General features: G+C 50.3%; 1 protein-coding gene across 10 annotated transcripts in view; it reads right to left on the bottom strand.

The window, feature by feature from the left end:
* The window catches only part of PRPF40B (pre-mRNA processing factor 40B), a 241,553-nt gene that overhangs the window by 53,526 nt on the left and 167,551 nt on the right, over window positions 1-20,476 (bottom strand). For all 10 annotated transcript variants that reach the window (XR_014960471.1, XR_014960473.1, XR_014960472.1 and 7 more), the window contains 3 exons: window positions 17,501-17,651; window positions 16,268-16,401; window positions 12,722-12,836 (listed from right to left, as the gene is read on the bottom strand). Coding sequence is in view for 7 of the 10 variants with exons in the window: in XM_085600361.1 (XP_085456487.1) it covers window positions 12,722-12,836; window positions 16,268-16,401; window positions 17,501-17,651 (400 nt within the window). In the remaining 3 variants the exon portion in view is untranslated. The remainder of the gene's footprint in view (window positions 1-12,721; window positions 12,837-16,267; window positions 16,402-17,500; window positions 17,652-20,476) is intronic.

Raw genomic sequence — 20,476 nt, 5'->3', positions numbered from 1 at the left:
TTGGTGGGGCACAGCTGTCTGTTTGCACTCTTGATCACGCATTCAAGTAATGAAACGTAGAGGCCGCCCTGAGATGAGCGGCTAACACTGCAAGGCATTTTGCAAACACCCTGGGGGCCTTAGGTCAGGACTTTGAATTGAAAATCTTGACTACTTACCACAAACTACAGCTAACGGTGGTGAACAGGGTGGATTGGGATGTGGAAATAGGTGCCCTTCAGATGGAAGGTGGTCATGAAGTCACCTCCTTGTAACAGAGGGATGATTATCTTGTAGCGTAACCGTATGAAATACTCTGCCAGGATATACTTGTTGAGGAGCCTGAGGTCAAGCAAAGGCCTGAGGGTCCTGTCTTTGTTGAGGATAAGGAAGTAAAGGGAGTACACCTTTCCACACTATTGTCGTAGCATGGGCTCTTTTGCCCCTTTGAGAATGAGCGCCTGTATCGCCTCCTGAAAGAGGCACTGGTGTTCTGGGAAGAGGGTGTGTTTGCAGGGGGATGTCTGGTGGGGATGCAATGTTCTCTAAGCAGTAACCCTGCCTTATGATAGAGATAGAGAAAACCCATTGGTCGGGGTGATTTCTTCCCACTGTGGAAGAAACCCCTGTAGTCTTCCCTCAACAGGTATATTGTGATTGGGAGAGAGAGAGTGTCACTGTTTAACAGGGATGGCTTCCTTAGCTGCACTTCCTCAACCATTACTCTTGGATCTTTTCCCTACCTAACCAACCTTGGAATAGCCCTGTGTAGGTTGCAGCTGGTGCTGCTGCCTCTGGTAAGTGGCAGGTGTATTCGGGGAGATGGCCATAGTGCCCCCTCTGAACTGGGTCTTTAAAAAAGAATCCCTAGGAGGAAGTATCTAAAGATCACCCATAACCATGGCTGTATCTGGGGCGTGGCCGGCGCAATGGCCGAGTAAGACGTGCTTCGCGAGAGCTCTGACAGAGCTGCTCTGAATCCGGCGATTTACCTCAATCTGGCAGTCTGCAGGACTCGGGAATCCCATGCCCCGGAGGCATTCACGGTGGCGGGGGGACGACCCGCGGAGCGCCTGGTAGCCGGATCCCGTGCGGCGCTGCCCGAGGAGCGAGCGAGGCCAGGAGGCGGCAAGATGGCGGCGGCCCTCGCGATCTAGGGGACGGCGCCGCGGCCAGATGGAGTGCGGCGCCGACCGGCGAGAGGTAGCCTGGATGCCCCGAATGCACTGGTGGGGGCTCGCCTGCACGGGTGAGAAGTGACGGGCTGGAGCGGGGGGGCTGGGACGAGTGTCGCCTCCCCTCGATGCCCCGACGAGATTTGGACTTCGCCCGCATCGGAGTGCCACTGCGGGGGGACTTGGCAGGCCTATGAGGTGAGGAGCGGGGCGATCGATCCGCCAGGCGCACCACTGCATTGTGCCGGCCGCTTCGGGTACGGCGCCCTTGAGGATACGCGACGGGGGACACTCGGTTGGACATCCGGTCCTGCGGCCATCAGAGGCTCCGGCTGGAGGAAGGCCCGCGACACTGAGGAACAGGCCTTGGTAGGCACATCTCTACCCGGCCCGGAGCGGCACGGCTGGGCTCTTGTTCCCCCTCCCTCCTTCCCCCCCCCCCCCGGCACGAGCGGCGGCCGCGCCTGACTATGCGACAGGGGTCCCGCCAGCGGCGGCGAAACCCATTCTGCCGGGGGGCCCTGCGGGGACCGGCCCGCCACCGTTAGGCCCGCGGAACGCGGCGCTGCCGGGTGGAATGGACGTTGCGGCGAGATTCTGCGGGGGAGGAGGAGGACGGCGCAGCCCCCCCAGAGACCAAGAGGCGGATTGCTGACCGGGGGCCCGTTGGGGACCGGATTTCAAGGCCGGAGATGGGGAAGAAGGCCCCGCCTGAGAAACCTGCCCGGCAGGGGACTATGGACGACTATACCCGCACCCGGATGCAAACGGGGGCACCGCCTCCCCCCCCCGACGGCGCGTTCGGACACGGAACTGCTGATGGAGGCCATACAAGCCTCCAGGACGGACATTCAGGAGTCCAGGGCGGCGCTGGAGGTTAAGATCGGTGAGGTGGGCTCCGAAGTCACGCTACTGAGACAGGACTTCCGCAACTTGTCGGAGAGGGTGCAGACGGCCGAAACCCGGATCAGTGAGGCTGAGGATACCATCACCCATCTCCGCAGAGATGTGGCGGAACTGCAGGCATCGCACCGACAACTACTCTGGAAGGTGGATGACGCGGAAAACAGGGCGAGACGCAATAACCTCCGCTTTGTGGGCTTTAGGTAAGGCATTGAGGGATCGGACATGGCGTTGTTTCTCCGCACCTGGCTGACGAACACGTTCCCGCAGGCCCCATTCTCGAACTGCTTTATGATTGAAAGGGCACATAGGGCGCTCCTGGTGAAGCCGCCGGTGGGGGCGCGGCCGCCTCCCGTCATTGCCCGGTTCCTCAATTTTGCAGACAGGGATCTGATCCTGCGGGAGGCCCGGAAAAAGGGGGCGCTCCGGATAGAAAACACGAGCATTATGATATTCCCGGACTACAGTCAGGAGGTGCAAAAACAGAGGAGAGCCTTTGACGCGGTCAAAGCGAAGCTAAGAGACCTCCACCTTACCTACATGCTGCTTTTCCCGCAAAGCTAAAGGTGATCTATGATTGTGGTACGCATTTCTTCACTCATCCGGAGGAGGCCTGGCAGTGGCTGAAGGCACGACCGACGACGAACCGACGGCCCGCCGACAGGGAGGAGGGCCGGGAGCGGCCGGGTGGCAGTGGCGCACGTCCCAAGGAGCTGACACTCCGGCAGACCCGGGGACAGTCGGGGCGGAGAACTGGGAAGAGGTTGCGTAAAACGCCCTGCTCGGAAGGTGGCTCGCCACGATGCCGCAAGAGGGACTCCCCGTCATCCGGAGGGGCTGGAGTGCCGGGATCTCGCTTTAGTTACCTGGCGGGGAGTGGCAGTTCGGAGGAGGACGTCGAGGATACGGCCCACGGGCCGGGACAAGGAGGGATGGTGCAGAGCTCCATACACCCGCTGGAAGTAGCGATCCGAGATCTAGAGCGGGATGCACCCGATCCTACGGAGGAGCGGAGGCCTGATACCCAAGACTCCCACTCCTGAGAGAGACTGGACCGGACAATCTTGAATGCAGCTTTTGCCTGATGGAGCACGCAAGTGGTCACCCCCCCCCCCTTTTGTTATTTCTTTCTTGTGTATATCTTTGTTAGTCTTCTCATTTGGTCGTTGATGTATGGTGCTCTCAGGTCGGGCAGACTGGGACTGTTCTAGTGTTGTTCCCATAGAGGGCACGAGATAGGTTAACTACGGGTGGGATAGCGAGGGAGGGCGACAGGCCTACTCCGCCAGCAGTCCTGTGTTTGTGGGAAATGGGACTGGTGGGGGGGGGGGAGGTGGGGAGGGGGTGGGAGCGGGGGAGTGTTGGGGATTTCCAGTTTGGGGTCGTTTGGGGACGGGGACGGGTCGGTTGGGGATGGTTGGGCGGGAAGGGGTTGGGGACAGGTCATTACAGGCACACACGACACACCACAGGGCTTGACCGCCAGCGAGGTACCCCCGAGACAGTACACGCGGATGGAGTTGCAATGCCTGCCACGACGGTAACACAAGGTGTAGCAGAGGAAGGGCTCTCAATCCTAACGTGGAATGTCAATGGGCTTGGTAGCAAAATTAAGAGAGGCCTGATAAACGCATACATTAGGAAGGCCGGCCCAGACGTAGCGTTATTACAGGAAACGCACCTTATGGGGACTAAATGTGGATTCCTAGCCCAGGGTCCCTACACGGTTCTAGCGCATGCAGGCTTTACCCAGGGTTCGAGAGGGGTGGCGATACTGAACCGAAAAACACACCCGTTTCGAGTGACACAGACATGGACGGACTCACTGGGAACTTACGTGGGGGTCCGGGGAGTGTGGCGCCGAAGGGAGTACACGTTAGTGTCGGTCTATGCTCCACCTAAGCTGCAGGCGTCCACATTAAAAGGCGTGGCAGAAGTACTGCTTGCCACATCAGACACGGTGCAAGTGCTTGGGGGCGACTTTAATGATGTACTGGCCCCGGCATTGGACAGGACGGGCGATAGGGGAAGGGACCGGCCTCTGACGGCCCTCGCCACCACGATGGAGACTCTAGGTCTGACGGACGTGTGGCGCTGGTTACACCAGACACGGCGGGAGTACTCCTTTTTCTCGGGGGCCCACAGGGTGTATTCCCGGTTGGACTATATCTTCATGGCGCGTCACATGTTGAATGAGGGTGTTCGAGCTGAATATAAAGCACGGGGCCTGTCAGATCATTCTCCCCTGCTGGTGACAGTGGCCCCCCGGGTACCGGGGAGGGGGCAGTGGCGAGTCTCAGCATGGGACCTCCAGAATTCGAAGGTGCTGAAGGGCATTCGGGCGGATGTTAGAGTCTGCCTAGCTGACAGTGTGGGCTCGGTGTCGTCGCCGGTGACCCTCTGGGAATCTATGAAGGCGGTCATGCGAGGTAGAGTCCAGGTTAGGATTGCAGAGGAAAATAGGGAACGGCAAAGGGAGCTACAGGCGCTGGAGAGTCACGTACTTCAGTTGGACAGGGAGTACCTCGCGGGCCCGGCACGGAAGACACTGCGCCGGTTGCTTGACGTTCAGCGGCAGTACCGGGATCTGGCGACGGGAGAAGCCAAAAAACATACATTGGCAACGCTCCACCGTTTATATGACGTTGGTGATAAGTCGGGCAAGCTATTGGCGTGGCTCAGTAGGAAAGAGAGGGATGCAAGGTGGGTAGAACAGGTGCGAGATGATAGGGGGAATTTAGTAAATTCCGATGCGCAGATCGCGGAAGCCTTTGCAGGGCACTTTCGGGCATTCTATGCTGCTCGGGACCTGGGCTCGCAAGAGGACGCGCTACAGTACATGACGGATTTAGACCTACCGACGCTCGCGGATGGAGACATCAAGGAGCTGGAGGCCCCCCTTACGTTAGATGAGGTTAAAAAGGTGCTGGCCAAGCTGCGGGTGGGGAAGGCGCCGGGTCCGAACGGGTTCCCCGTGGAATTCTTTAAAAAAACGGCGGATCTTCTGGCTCGCCATCTGTTGGCGTTATTTGAGGGGGCACGGGGAGAGGGGTGCCTCCCCCCGGATCTCAGATTGGCCACGATCGTCCCGATTTTCAAGGAGGGGAAACTGCCGGAGGAGTGCACGTCGTATCGCCCGATCTCGCTGCTTAACACCGAGGTGAAATTACTGGTGACGGTGCTGGCCCTCCGGCTGCGGCGGGTGATCCCAGATTTGGTCCACCTGGATCAGACGGGCTTCCTCCCCAGTAGGGCGACGAGATTGAATCTGAGGCGCTCGCACAACTGGCTACAGGTGGTGAGTGGCCGACGGGACCCCCATTGGTTTCTCTCCTTGGACGCAGAAAAGGCGTTCGATGCGGTGCATTGGCCCTTCCTAGAGGGAGTCATGGGGCGTCTGGGATTCGGACCTGTCTTCCGCCAATGGGTGCGACTACTGTATACGGACCCGAGGGCGTGGGTGAGGGTAAATGGGGTTACATCGGGGGAATTCCCTATTTGCAGGGGTACGCGGCAGGGATGTCCGTTGTCCCCCCTGCTCTTCACGTTGACAATAGAAGTGCTGGCGGCGCGGGTCAGACAACACCCGGAGATTCGAGGTTTTCGGAAGGGTCCGCTAGATGACCTGGAGGAAAAAATATCTCTCTCTGCGGACAACGTCCTTCTGTATGTTACGCACCCCGACACGACAATCCCGGTAATTTTCTCAGAGCTAGAGCGATATGGTGCCCACTCGGGTTACAGGGTGAACTGGCATAAGTCGGTGCTATATGCCCCGGAGGGGCGGGAGGACTGGCCGTGTCTCCCGGACAGGCTCCAGGCGACGACGGAGGGGTTTCAATATCTTGGAGTGTTTATAACACTAGACCGGGCTGTCTCCTACGACAGGAATATTGGGAGGGTTCTGACCAATTTCGTGGAGGATGCGCAAAGATGGCGTCGGCTGCCGCTTACACTACTGGGGCGTGCAGCCATGTTTAAAATGATAACGCTGCCCAGGTTCCTGTATGCGTTCCAGAATGAATATTAACCGGTCCTTAGGCGGGTCTTTCGTGAAAATGATTCAGAACTACGTAGCTTTCTCTGGCTCGGTAGACAACCCAGGGTGGCGATAAAGACCCTGCAGAGGCACCAGTATAGCGGGGGGATCTCGCTTCCCAACATTGAGGCCTACTACTGGGCGGAACACCTGGTATACATTAATGACTGGCTTCACGCACCGGCAATGCACCCGACGTTTGCTTTGGAAAGACATGTCATGGGCGCCCACTCGTATCATTATTACTTATATGGTGGCAAGGGTACGGGACGGTTAATGATGGCCACTAAAATCACCCTGGCGATTTGGAAAAGGGCGACCCGGGAGATTGGCTGGGACAGGAAACTAAGTAGACAGACACCCCTATGGCGCTGCACGTGGCTACCAGAACTGAACAAGTTGAGGGGGTTCACGCACTGGGATAACATCGGGGTATCGACACTGGGAGACGTGCTAGTGAGGGGGGAGCTGAAATCCTTTTCGGTGCTCCGCAGGGAATTTGGATTGCTCCCACGCAGTACTATAAGTACGCGCAACTGAAACATGCTTGGCAGGCAGAGGGGATACAGACGGCTTCTCTTCCCGAATACGCACCACTAGAGGGGAGACTGTTGCAGGAACAGATGGTGGAAAGGGCGGTGACCCTCATGAACAATATGCCTGATAATATGGGGGCGCTTCGGGCGACCTGGGAGGCGGACGTGGGTGAGATGGACGAGGTGGACTGGGATACAGTTCTCATGCACCCACGAGAGGTGGCGATTAAGTCCTGGCTGCGGCTGATCCAATTCAATATTCTGCATAGAACATACTTTGATAGACTCCGACTGTTCAAAATGGGACGGGTGGGGGACACGTCGTGTCTGAGGTGCGGAAGGGAGGGAGGGACTTTCTATCATGTACTTTGGCTTTGCCCGCAGATTCAGGGGTACTGGCGGGGGATCCTAGGGGAACTGAGTAAGGTGCTGGAGGTGCCACTGCAGGAGGACCCCAAGTTAGTGTTACTGGGTATGACACATGATGTGGATCTCCCCCGCCCGCTGTTGACTTTCCTGGTGCTGGCTCTGGTGGTGGCAAAGAGGGACGTAGCAAAATACTGGGGGGTGCCCTCGCCACCCCGATTGGAGGAGTGGAGGAGGGGTCTTGACGTCTACATGGCGGCCGAAAGGGTCACGTACAAAGCACGAGGCTGCCCCAAAAAATTCACCAGGGTGTGGTCCCGATGGCGGAGGTATCACGGCCTGGAGGGGGGACTCTAGTGGGGCGGTGGAGTGGAGGGGGCCGGCATGGTTCATGGATGACGTGTACAGCCCTAGGGCAAGGACAGTGGTGTATATTGAAGACGCTGGTGCCACCCGCAGCATAAGTCCGAAACAGACTTCCTGTGTGATGAGAGAGGGGTGGGGGCGGAGGGCGGGCGGGATGGGGGTGGTGCTCAGTACTGACCTGTTTGTTTGGTTGTTTTACTCTGTGTGTAGCAGTAAACCAAAAATGCCAATAAAAATGTTTAAAAAAAAAAAAAACATGGCTGTATCTGTGTTCTTCTTGATCTTTTACAACATCTGATCCATCTGCGGTTCAAAGAAGTGCTCCCCTTCAAAGTGCAGGTTTAGCAGATGTTGTTGAACCTCCAGCTTGAAGCCAGAGACACACAGCCAAGCAAGACGCCTGATGAGGACATTCGAGTTAATGTCCCTGGCTGCAGTATTAACCCGTATCAGGGTGAAACGGTTCATAGGGTGCTTGTATCCTGATTCAGGGGGACCAGGCTTGGCAGTTCTGAGTGGACTGTTCTCACCGGAGCATGGTCAAAACTTATTTGGATATGGCTGGGTCCAAACTGAGGTGGCATGGTTGGCAAAGAATTATGGATCGGGATGTGGCCCGAGAGATTCGCAGTGGCTGGGATTAATTCAAGCATTCTATCAATCACCTTGTTGTTTCAATTGATGCCCTAAGTGAAACAGGTATGCCCAGAAGTGGGTCCCGTGCTCACTGTGCCACTGGAAACAAGTTATGTCTGGCTGATGAGCCCTTATCTGGGCGAAAGTGGTTCTAGGTTGCTTGCATTCTAATTCAGGGAGGACCTGACTTGGCAGCTTGGCTGGACTGTTCCTATTGGAGAAGAGTAGTCTACAATAAGGAGCTGAAAGGGCAGAGAACAGGTCATCCCCCACTCAATAAACTGTATACAAAAAGACCTGTTCACAATGTGAACAATTGTTTGATATATCCGTTTTAGTTGTCATAAATTTTAGACACTATTTTCAGCTTGCGATTGTTTCGTCTGACTATCAATGTGTCTTAAACTTATGTCTCCAACACCCAATTATGGTGAAAAAAGAGTGCATTTTAAACATATGAGCCATCACGCAGCTTAGAATAAAATATGCAAGCCAGTGTGAATTAGCTCTTTTTACGATATCAGTGTATATCTTTATGGGGTTCGATACGGTGCACACAGTAGAGCACAGTTCTTTATTTCTTTTTCATCGTTAATTACACACCTTAGCACCTGTACAGTTAACCATTGTTTTCCTCACACAATTTTCTTGCTTTTGGAGTGTTGGTAGCTGATGATGAGAATTTGAGGTAGCAGGCGAGTACCATCCTGCTTAACCCTCTCTGGTGGCGCTACCGTGAGGCACCAACACTCCTCCTCACTCTTTTTTCACCATAATTGGGTGTTGGAGACATAAGTTTAAGACACATTGATAGTCAGTTTAACTTACCTCGTACGCAAAATTTCTCTTTCTTTCTTTCTGAAGTGAACTATACCGTTTAATAGCTTAGACGAAACAATCGCAAGCTGAAAATAGTGTCTAAAATTTATGACAACTAAAACGGATATATCAAACAATTGTTCACATTGTGAACAGGTCTTTTTGTATACAGCCTATTGGAGAAGAGTCAAGACTGATTTATAAATGGTTGGTTCCAAATTGAGGTGACATGGTGGGTGAGATAAAAATGATGGATCAGGATACAGCCCTAACGATTTTCAGTAGTTGAGATTAATTCAAGCCTTTCATCCATCACCTTGTTTTAGCATTATCAGCTACGTCAAAGGCACTTGATGGTGTTATAAGGTTCCTACTAATTTACTAAGACTGTGTATTTAGAACAATAAAACTTCATAATAGAGACTGAATCTTCTCATATAACCAGTAAATGTTGTTCTGTCTGGCTAGCTCACAGTACCACATCTAAACTCCTAAAGCTCCAGAGATATAGATGTTGTCAGTAACCTAGAACATGACTCTCAGACTCCCAAGGAAATCGTGGAAACAGGTGTAACTCTTTAATTTGTCACTCGTGTATGCCCAAACTGCCACAAAGAAAAGACACAATATTGCATTTTCAGACATTTATTGAAAACCTCCAATCTTTGTATATAAAACAGGAACTGAGACTGTAAGAAAGATGAGAGACATTGTAATAAGCGTTATTAGAATAGTGAAAAATACAAACAATGTAATCATTGTAATTGTTCATAACATTGGTAATATTACTCCTATCTAATGTTAGCTTTTATGCTAAAGAGAGCATGTCAGGAGTACCCATCTGCACAGTCTGTTAGAATGACCTAACCCCGTACCTTCGGATGCACTTCTGAGTGTACAGCTATCTCCTTCGCAGGATGAAGGTTGGAGACAGCGGGACTGCATCCCAGCAGGGTTTTGGGATGACTCCAGCAGCTCTCACCGATTTCAGCATGAACACAATTTCAATAATAAAAAATAATGCAATCTAATCAAACTGTCAAAGGTGTAGGTCAGTGTTTTAGTTAGACTGAAGCAGAAGAGTCGTCTCTTTGCGAGCACAGTAAATAAAACAATGCCTCATGTTCTGAATTAGTGCAACCCGAGAACTAACTGTGCAGACAACAGGGGGACAATGCCTATCAGGAAAAAATATGTGCAAGGGCCAAGCTCGCAATAGAAAATCATGGACAAAGCACCATTAGAAAATGAGGCTGAGTTAACCACGAGAACTAAAATAGAAGCTAAATGCAAGCTGCAGAACAATGTTAGAGTTAGAAATGATTTTGCCCTCCGATACAAGTTTGTGGCTGTGTTGTCTATATTGCTCTGGGAGGTGCTGGAGGAGCTCCTCCATCTTGTTCTAATAGGCACTATTGTAACAAGATAGTAAGTCAATTGAGTTAGCAATCCTCCAGTGAGTGGCCGATTGTGTGGCAACTCTTGCCTGCCACTTCAATTTTATTATTCTGGCTGTGGGGCATCGCCAGTCCCTTGGGCATTTGCACGCTTGTGTACATTGTAAACTACCAGAGAGTCTGTGGAAACTGTCGCTGAATGTAGGACAGGTTGATGGGTGAGGGTTTAGTATTTTTTATTTGCCATCAGCATAACCACTGTGGTCTTCACGGCCTTCCTAAAGGTGTCAGGTGCAGTTTTGAGCATGCCCTTTAGCATGGGCAGAAACTGCATGGTAACCTGGGTGTTAGACAACGTTTTGATCGAGAAGTCTTCATCTTCCTGAATGGTGTATAGATCGACCATGTGAAAGCTCTATGGACGACCTCATGGTAAGAGATGGTGTCATCTGGAGGCGAGGGTTTGGCCGGGTGGAGATCTGGATCCGTTTCCCCCAGGGGATCGACTGTTTAGCTGTCCCATGGGTCGTCTCTAGGTTCAGTATTGTATGGGGCCTCGTATGGATCTAGAGGATACGAGGGCCCCATGAGTGAGGTGAACCCTCTAGCGAAGGAGAATGCCTATGTGGTGTAGAGGATGGAGGTGGAGGAAGAGAAGCAGTGGGATGGAGTGGTAATAGGCTAGTGCCCCAGTCCTGGTGTCTCTTCTGCTCAGGAGGAGGTAAGGGTTCCAATACAAGCTCCTCTTCAAAGGTAAATGCCCTCTTCCTAGGAAAAGCGTCCTATACCTTAGGAGGCAGTTTGGTAGAGATCTTCCCAGTCTGCAGGTAAATGAATAAACTCCTGTGTCAAGCGCAAAGCTCTTCCTGGAGACGCTGGAGGATGGGCTGCTCCAGATTCTCAGACCCCCACAGATAAGGGCTATGGGTGCCAGATGACTTGACGTCGAGGGAGTCTTCTGGCTTTTTGGCACCAAAGTGACTTTCATTGCTGAGTGATGTTTCGGATCCAAAGAAGTCTTCAAAGCTGATTTCGGGCAGGCGCCGACAGAACTGTTGCTGCCAACAGAGCTTGAGGCTGGGGATGGGGATGGCTTTGTTTCGGCTTCAAGGTCTTCTGTCAGTACTGACCATGGCCTGCAGGCAATGGTGGACTTAAAGCCTGTTGTTGGGGTTCAGGGCTCTTCCACCATCAGGGCAGTGCTTGGCCTGTGCACAATGTTGGTGTGCAACCAGTGGAAGGGGGTTTGTTTGAGCTCATAGTTGATAACTTGACACCTTGATGTTTTTCCAGGTCCTGCTGCTCCTCTGTCTCCAACTCCGAGTGGGAGTTCAGTCCAGGGCCTCCTCAGTGTCCCATTCCCTGAAGATATTCATGATGTCATTTTTCTGCCAGTGCTCTTTTCGGAGCAGATTGTGCTGATACCGTATGGTCTACTTGGAGCGGTAGGCAAGGCTGCCAGAACAAGTGGCCTTGCTGTGTTCCAGCAAAAGGCAGAGATTGCAAACCTAGTGGAGGTCAGTCCAAGGGTAATTGGAATGACACTGAGGGCTGTATTGAAAAGGAGCCCTTTCCATCACTGAGTAGTCATTGTTGGAGTGGAAAATATTAAAGTGGATGACAATGCAGAAAGCTCCACGAGGGGCAGGGACACGGAGAAGGGCATCGAGCGCAAACCCAGTTTCCAAGCCTGGCTGACGTGTCATGGCGAAGGGAAACCCACTGCTGAAGAAGAGTTTACATTCCAAAGGGAGAGAATTGCCTTTAAGAAGTCCGACTACGAACACCACTCGGCATTGACCTAGTGCTCGATCAGTAACACGTCCAAACCAGACAGCGGAAAGAAAACAATAGAGCTGATGCCCATGCACATTACCAGTCATTAGAGGAGTCACTATAACTTGTGATTTGAAATTCTTCATCGAAGAAAAACAAGTTGCACATGTCCGAGCCCAACACTAGATGGCCGGAGTATACAGAGCATGCATATCTATAGTTACACATGCCACAAACATGCAATTACAATACAATACAATCTGACATGCCAGCATTTAGCATGCTGACAATATTTTTTTAACACTGCAGAGGCTGTCCCTTTAGGATCAGAGACTGCCATGTTCACATTGTGTGAACGCAAAGTAAGGGGCGGAGGTCTGCTGTCCGTCAGAGGCCTCCATTCCTTCATTTGCAGGCATTCGGAGGATTCGCAAATGCAATCCTGCCTGATTAATATTAATAGAGCAGAGATTGTGCAACTCCAACCAAATGTCACTTTTGTGCTGTTACAGATCAATACATTCATCATAGCACAAAAATGTTCTCATGCCACATTTCACATTCTGCAAAACAAAATTGTCTTGTGATTAATGTTTTGGCCCTATAATACCCTGTTTTATGGTAGACGTGACTTATCTCCATGAGAGACAAGAAGCATTGGCACTTGTGATCTTCTAACGGTGCCCTCCACAGATCGTGTGTGATAGAGCAACATGTAGTACTTCTTACCAGTCTGTCCAAGCATGTTTGAGAAACGTATATCTGCGCTCACAGAAGGGTACAGCTCCATCCAGGTCGACATAGAGTGTAACTGTCCGGTCTCGTGAAGCTCGTCCAGAAAGTGCTAGGAGAAGAGTTGGAGGTTAGAGGGAGCCAATGATTGTTCAGGCCTCAGTCACACATGGGGACCTTAACTGTATTGGTACCTAAGAAATCACAAGTACACCCTCAAAGGTATGCTTTAAACTGGGGATTAGAAGATTTTGTGAACATTTGTGAGATATGAGAGAGCACCTGTACTGGGAGTAGTGGGAGGAGAGAGTTTAATTGTAATAGGGCAGCATGGTGGGAGAGATTAAAAAACCATACAGTATGCTGTTCCTATCCAGAGACAGGAGAACACTGTTTGTGCACATGGGAATATAAGTGGTCGGTGAGAATGTTTTCTAACTGGAGCAAAAGCCCTCATCCACCTCAAGAAGAGGCATGTTTCAACATCGGGCAACTCCACATTGAGCCAGTGCTGCAATGCTTAACGAACCCCTGAAAGGGGCACTTTGCCAGAGTTCTTTTTCTCACTTTGCTGCAAATGATGCAATATTATTGGTAGAGAGCTAAATATGAAAAGTGTAGATTGGAGTGGAACTGAATTAAAATTAACTATGATGCCCCACTGAGAATGATTTTATTTGGGGGTCCAAGTTCATGGATTGCATCATTTGCGGCAAATTTAGAAAAAGAACTACTGCAAACAGCCTCTTGCAGGGGCCCATTGGGCACTACTGTGCCGACCCAACGAGAAGTTGCCCAATGATGAAGCATGCCACCTGTTGTTGTGGGTGAGGGCTTTTGCTCCAATTAGAAAACATTCTCACCAACCACTTATATTCCCACACACACCAATAGTGTTCCCCTGGCTCTAGATATGAACAGCTTACTCTGATTTCTGATAACTATATGGGGAGTGTGTATGCTGGACCTTGATCACTCCCAGTCCCAGTCCCCTTCTGTGATGGGAGAGATTGCCTGTACTGGGGACGGGGATGGAAGTGATTGCCTGTATTGAGTGTACTGGTATGGTAAAGATTACTTGCACTTGGAGGAGTGGGGTTGTCGGAGATTGCTTGTACTGGCAGTTGGTAAATGAGGGACATTGTTTGCATTGGTAAAGTAGGATGGGAGATATTGTCTTCACTAGGGCATTGTGCCATGTGTTGTGGACACTCGAATGCAAGAGGTGGCATATACTGAGGAGAGTGTGATTGAAGAAGTAACCTGTACTGAGGCAGTGACACAGCTCGTCTATGACCTGTGGAAGAGGAGTAGTTGACTGTCTCTGGACAGTGACGTGTACTGGGGCAGCTGAATGGAAGAGATTTGCCTGTACTGTGGACAGTGGGGTGAAAGGAACTGCATGTACTGAGGGAGTCGGATGGGAGTGATTACCTGTACTTGGAGGAATCTGGATGAGAGAGTGTACCTATGATGTGATCAGTTGGAGGAGGGACATTGTACTGAATTCAAGACGATGGGAGAGAATGCCTATACTGGGGCAGTGTGATGAGAGAAATTGACTGTGCTGGAGATAGTAGAATGGATAGGCAGTACTCGTGCAACATGATGGGAGAGCTGGTCTCTACTGGGACAATGTGATTACAGTGATAGGGGCGTAAGGCAGGGGTGCGTTTTAGCCCCGACCCTGTTCTCCTTTTTTATTAACAGGGTTATTTCATACTTTACCAACTACCCAACCGATGCTCCATCATTAGCGGGATCTAAGATCCCACTTCTTATGTTTGCAGACGACACGCTTATACTGTCCAAAATACAATCAGGTCTACAGCGGGCCTTAGACAGATTTCTGGTCTTCTGCAATGACCATGACCTGGCCATTAATGTTGATAAGACTAAATACATGGTGATGCACAAAAGTAAAATATTTAAGAGTAAAGTGTCAATGAATGATATACCTCTAGAACAAACTGACACATTTACCTATCTGGGGATCACCATGGGCCGGAGGTTGTCCTGGAAGCCACAAATAAATTTACTTGTTCTCAAACACAATCAACTAGCTGGTGCCCTTCTGTAAGAACATAAAGCTTCATATACCAAACCGGTGAGGCCTGCTATTGCCCTGTATAAAGGGAAAATAAGAGCCTCGATTATTTACGGGGCTGAGATATGGGGCTTTGATAATCTTTCCCCCTTAGTTATAGCCCAAAATAATTTTTTGCGCTCACTGACTGCCCTTCCCCAGTCAAAACCCATCCAGCCTCTACTGCTCGATCTGGGCTGTAGGGCGTTTGACGATGATGCTGGGTTTAGACCCCTCTCTTATTGGAGAAGACTGTGGACTACACCTGAGCTACTTCCTTATGCTAATGCAATCTGATATATTAAAGATCAAGATAAGCTTAGGAGAATAGCCTGGCTCCAATATATTAAAAGTGGTTTGCAAGACATGGGATTGGGCCACCTCTGGTCTGTTCCTAGGGGCAATCAATTTCCCAATAAATTGGATTTCAAAAATTTATACTGGGAATCCAGGATTGGGAAATTATGGTCAGTGACTAACAGCAGTTCACTATCTGGTCTCTTTATGGATCATAAGTACTTAAGTACTTTTGAACCATACTGGAATTTCATCTCCAGACCAGATGATCGCAAACTATATCATCAATTTAGAGTGGGGTCCCTCCCTCTCAACTCCTTTAGGAATAAATGGAAGGGTGGTCACAATAGGTTCTGTCTTACATGCTTAACACAGGAAGAGTCAATTACCCATGTTTTGTTTGTGTGCCCTGCCTTCGCTCAACCTAGGCATAAATGGCTTAAACCGATTTGTTCAAACTTAGGCACCAGATCGCATATAACAGCATTGCGTATTCTGAGAACCAATACTCGAGAGGATATAGTAATTGCAATGGCCACATTTTTGAGCTGGTCATGGGCCATTCGTAGATCTATTGCGAAGAGGGCTATTCCTTCAGAACCTCCTATTCATGGTATTTAATTGTATAAAGGGCCCAGTTGTTATTATTAAGCTTATTATTGATCTCATCACGTAAGGAAAGATCGCAACGCTGATTTTATGAATTTTATAGTAGCTTTCTCCTGGGCTGGACTCAGTTATAGAGATATCTAACGCTTATAAGGATTTTAGATTCTGTTTTTAATCTTTATTTGCATTTGTATTTGTACCCTTTTTTATTCTGTCAAAGTGTATCTTTCATGATGTAACAATCGAATAAAGACTTGATGATGATGATGATTGCAGTGATTGCCTGTGTTTGGACAGTGAGATGTAAAAGGGCAGTAGGATGAGAGAGATTGCCTCTGCTTGGGTAGCTGGATGGGAGAGAATGCCTGTACTAAGATCAGTGGCATAGGAGTGATTGCCTGTACTTGGCAGTGACATCTAATGGGGCTGTAGGATGGAATGATTTCCCTGTATGGGAGCATGGTGATCAGAGAGATTGCTTTTAGTTGGCAGATGTGGGGTTTATATAGACCAGACTGCATGCACTGGGAGCAGAGAGAGTAAGTGGTCACCTGGAAGGATTCCCTGTTTTTACGCTGCTGACGCCTTTCTCGCAGCCTCGTTTTTTCTTTATCCTCCTCCTCTTCTCTCTCTAGAGCTCGGATGTGCTCCTCAAAGCAGATCAAGGCATCTTCCTTATCCATATCTGGAGCAGGAAGGAAACAGACACGAAACATTTTTTGGTGAATTTCCAGCGTCAGGTCTGGAGTCAGGACATAGATACAAATTAGCATTAATGGGATCTAACACTTAAAAGTGAGTGGGTGTGAGTGAAATTTGCTAGTGTGGACTCTTAGAGGGAGCTGGAATAAGGCAGTGCAAGAGCGGAATGATATATTCAACTGGATAGAGCAGAGAGAGATCGGTTGGAATGTACTACTGTTGAATCTCAGGCGGGAAGAGTGAATTGAGTTGCACCTTAATTGAGTGATCGGAACATTACCGCTGTTACCACTCACGAAGTCCTACATACCATTCTAGTAGCATAACATTAACGAGTGTTGCTGTGATCCACTATATCACCATTACATCTCTGGAACCCTGATACTGCGCGAACCAGGGAGATTATTGTTTGATTAGAATATACCATTATTAGATATCAGGAGGCTGCCTGAATCAAAGGGGACAGTAATGCAGAGTGGCCATGATTAAAATGTCAAGAATCAACAGTTCCTGTGGCACACCACATGTTTCTATAAATGTAATATTCACACTCTTTCGTGCTGACCAAGCGAACCTTCCATCACGGAGTGCTCTTGATTCCAACAAGGTATGTTAGATGCCAACTGACTATATAATCCCCAGTCACACGGGTTATCTCCTAAAGGAGTTTTTCGGAACATTCCAGTTCTCTCCTGATATCGAATAATGGTGTATTCCAATCACAACCACTCCCTTGTTACTACTTTTCATGAACGTTTAATAGTGGCACATTTTTTTCACAACAAGGTATGTTATACATCAACCAACGATATAATCACCAGTCAAACAGTTCAGGTTGGGCTCTCTCTTTTAGAGCGAGCCAAGACTGTTTTGAATATGGGTGGTCTTTCTCTATAGTGGTGCAATGAGCAAAAACAATTGAGTATAACACAGCCATAAGAATAATTTGCGGATACAGATTCTACTGATCCATACATCACGTTTTACATTTTTGTATGAATGTGCCAATATCCAATCTGAAAGGTAAACAAAGGGAAAGGCAGTGTTATGGAATGAATTAGTGAGTGCTGTGCACGACTCACTCTGCAAGTCCCCGTCTTCGGCAAAGCTTGGGTTGTCCATCAAGTACTGCTGGGCCTCGGACCATGTGGTCTGGAAGCTGACGTTGCTCATGCTGTCCAGGATGTTCTTCAAGGCCTGTATGTTTCGCTTGCGTAGCTGCTTGGCCTCTTCCTAAAATAATGGGAGACTGCAGGTTAGAGGCGGAGGGAAGGGCATGGGAGCTACGAGATATAATACAGAGAAGAATTGGGATAAGATTGAACAACATACAAAAAAGTTTCAAAGCCATGCAACTGTACTAGCCGAAACAATGGGAGTCTCCTTTCTCTACACTGTCTCTTCTGTACCATGAAATATCATTCCCTACTAATAACTAAAGTGGAAGTTGTCTGGGAGGAAATTCTAGAAGAGCAGGAGGACGCCTTCAAAAGTAAATTAGAAAGAGCACGGGTTTCCACGATCTGACCTCACATGGAGGGGTGAGGGCAGAAGGGTAACAAAGGGTGGGCCAATTCACTCTTGCACTATCAGGGCAGCAAAGTAACTAGTACCTCATCTCTCCCCCTTGTATGTGCAGGGTGCCACTCCACCAGGGTCTGAGCGATAAAGTAACTAGGGATCATCAGATAAATGCTTGACGGCCTCTGACACCACAAGAGGGGCTGTGGGCATGATCTTCCAAAGTTTGGCATCCCTCGGCCTAGCAGGAGTGGTTTGAATCTGGACCTTTCAAAGATGGTGTAGCTTCTACTTGGGTTGCCATCACTGATTGCTCTTCCACTCCTTTCCTTGCCCATTGGGTGTATTTTTTACAGCAGTATCCCTGTGGCATGGCTGCTGTGCATGTCACCAACAACGATTCTTGCCCATTTGGTATCATTTTACTCATTTGACCGCATCTCTGCTTTGCTCATATTGGCACATGGATTACTGGGCCTCCTCTAAATACCCAGTTTTGGGGTGTATGCAAACACCCCATGCTGTGACACCTCTCTGTAGTTTGATGCTGAATAGCTAGCTATTTTTTTCGTTCCTAGGCCACCCACAACTGGAGTATCTATAACACAGACCATCCTGGCAGACACCTGGCTCTAGCGTAATAGAAGCAATGACACCTAACAGGGGAACTGCAATGTAAATCTAGCAATCTAATAGGAATTTTTACTTGCATACCTACCTCTTACTCCATCACACTGAAAGCTATAGGAGCCCCTCCCAGGTCACTCACGTACCACAATAGATGCCTCTCACACAGAACCGCAACAAATACAGCACTCTACCAACCATATCAATTAATCGCAGAATTGTAAATCGCACTACTCAGCCGTGAGGGTCTCAAGGCGCTTAGGGGAGAGGTCAGTAGCTCCGTTCAGTCGAAGTGCCAGGGCTTGAGGGTCTTCCTGAAGATGTTTAGAGAGAGGGCGCGTCTGATGTTGATCGGGTGCTCGTTCCAGGTCTTGGCTTGGCCGCGATGTAGGCGAAGGCTCTTCCACCCGTTCTGGCTCTGCAGATGTGTGGGGTTTTGGCAAGGGTGAGGTCTGCGGATCGGAGGTTTCTCTTGGGTATGTGGAGGGTGATTTTCTCTTTGAGGTATTGGGGTCCGGTGTCGTGGAGGTATTTGTAGGCGTGGGTGAGTATCTTGAAGGTTACTCTCTTTTTGTCGGGGAGCCAGTGGAGGTCTCGCAGGTGTTGGGTGATGTGTTCTTGTTGAGGAATGCCGATGACGAGTCTGGCTGCGGTGTTCTGTATGGTTTGGAGTTTGCGAGGCAGAGACTTGTTGATTCCGGTGTAGAGGGCGTTTCCGTAGTCCAGTCGGCTGGTTATGAGTTCTTGGGAGACGGTCCTTCTTGATTCAGGGGGGGCTCAATTTGAAGGTCTTGCGAAGGATGCGGAGAGTGTTGAAGCAGGTGGAGGTGACGGCTTTGACCTGTTGGGTCATGGAGAGGGAGGAGTCGAGTACGATGCAGAGGTTTCGGGAATGGTCTGTGGGGGTGGGAGGGTTTCCGAGTGCGGTGGGCCACCAGGTGTTGCCCCAGGCGGTGGGGGAGTGTCAGAGGAGGAGGACTTCCGTCTTCTCTGATTTGTGCTTCAGGCAGCTGCTGCTTATCCAGGATGCGACTTCCTTAATTCCTTCCCAGAAGCTAAGTCTGGTGGTGATGGGATCTTTGGTGTGGGAGAGGGAGCTGAGTGTCATCGGCATAGGAGACTAAGTTGAGCCCGTGCTGTCTGACGATGGCGGCCGGGAGGGCCATGTAAACGTTGAAGAGCGTTGGGCTGAGTGATGATCCTTGAGGTACTCCGCAGTAGGTCTCTGTGGAACCAGAGAGGAAGGGTGGCAGTCTGATTCTTTGGGTCCTGCCGGTGAGGAAGGAGCAGAGCCATTCGAGGGCGGTTCCCTGTATGCTGGCGTTGTAGAGTCTGGCGGGAAGTGTGCAGTGGGAGACGATGTCGAAGGCCGTGGAGAGGTTGAGTAGGATCAGGGCCGCGGTGTGGCCTTGGTCGAGGATGGTGCGGATGTCATCTGTGGCAGGGAGTAGGGTGGTCTCGGTGCTGTGCTTGCTGCGGAATCTGGATTGGAAAGGGTCGAGGATGGAGTTCTCTTCAATGAATTTCGTTAGTTGAGCGTTGGTCTTCTGGGTGACCTTGGCCGCGAAGGGGAGGAGGGAGATGGGAACGGTAGTTCTTGAGGTCCGTAGGGTCTGCTGAAGGCTTCTTGAGCAGGGGCTTGACTTCTGAGCGTTTCCAGTCGTCGGGGAAGGTGCTGGTTTTGAGGGTGGTGTTGATGGTGCACCGTAGTTCCAGTGCGATGGCAGCCCTGTGGAAGATGTGTGGAGGACAGGGGTCCATGGGTGCTCCTGAGTGGATGCTTTTCATGGTTGATTCGGTGTCTACGGTGGTGGCTGGGGTCCAGGTGTGGATGGTGGGTTGGCTGGGGTCGCTGGAGGAGGGGGTGGTGTCAGAGTCTAATATAACACTTTATTACGTGATGTCTTACA

Source organism: Triturus cristatus, chromosome 4_2 (assembly GCF_964204655.1).
Source record: "Triturus cristatus chromosome 4_2, aTriCri1.1, whole genome shotgun sequence".
Lineage (NCBI taxonomy): Eukaryota > Metazoa > Chordata > Amphibia > Caudata > Salamandridae > Triturus > Triturus cristatus.
This window is presented reverse-complemented; position numbering and strand designations above follow the sequence as displayed.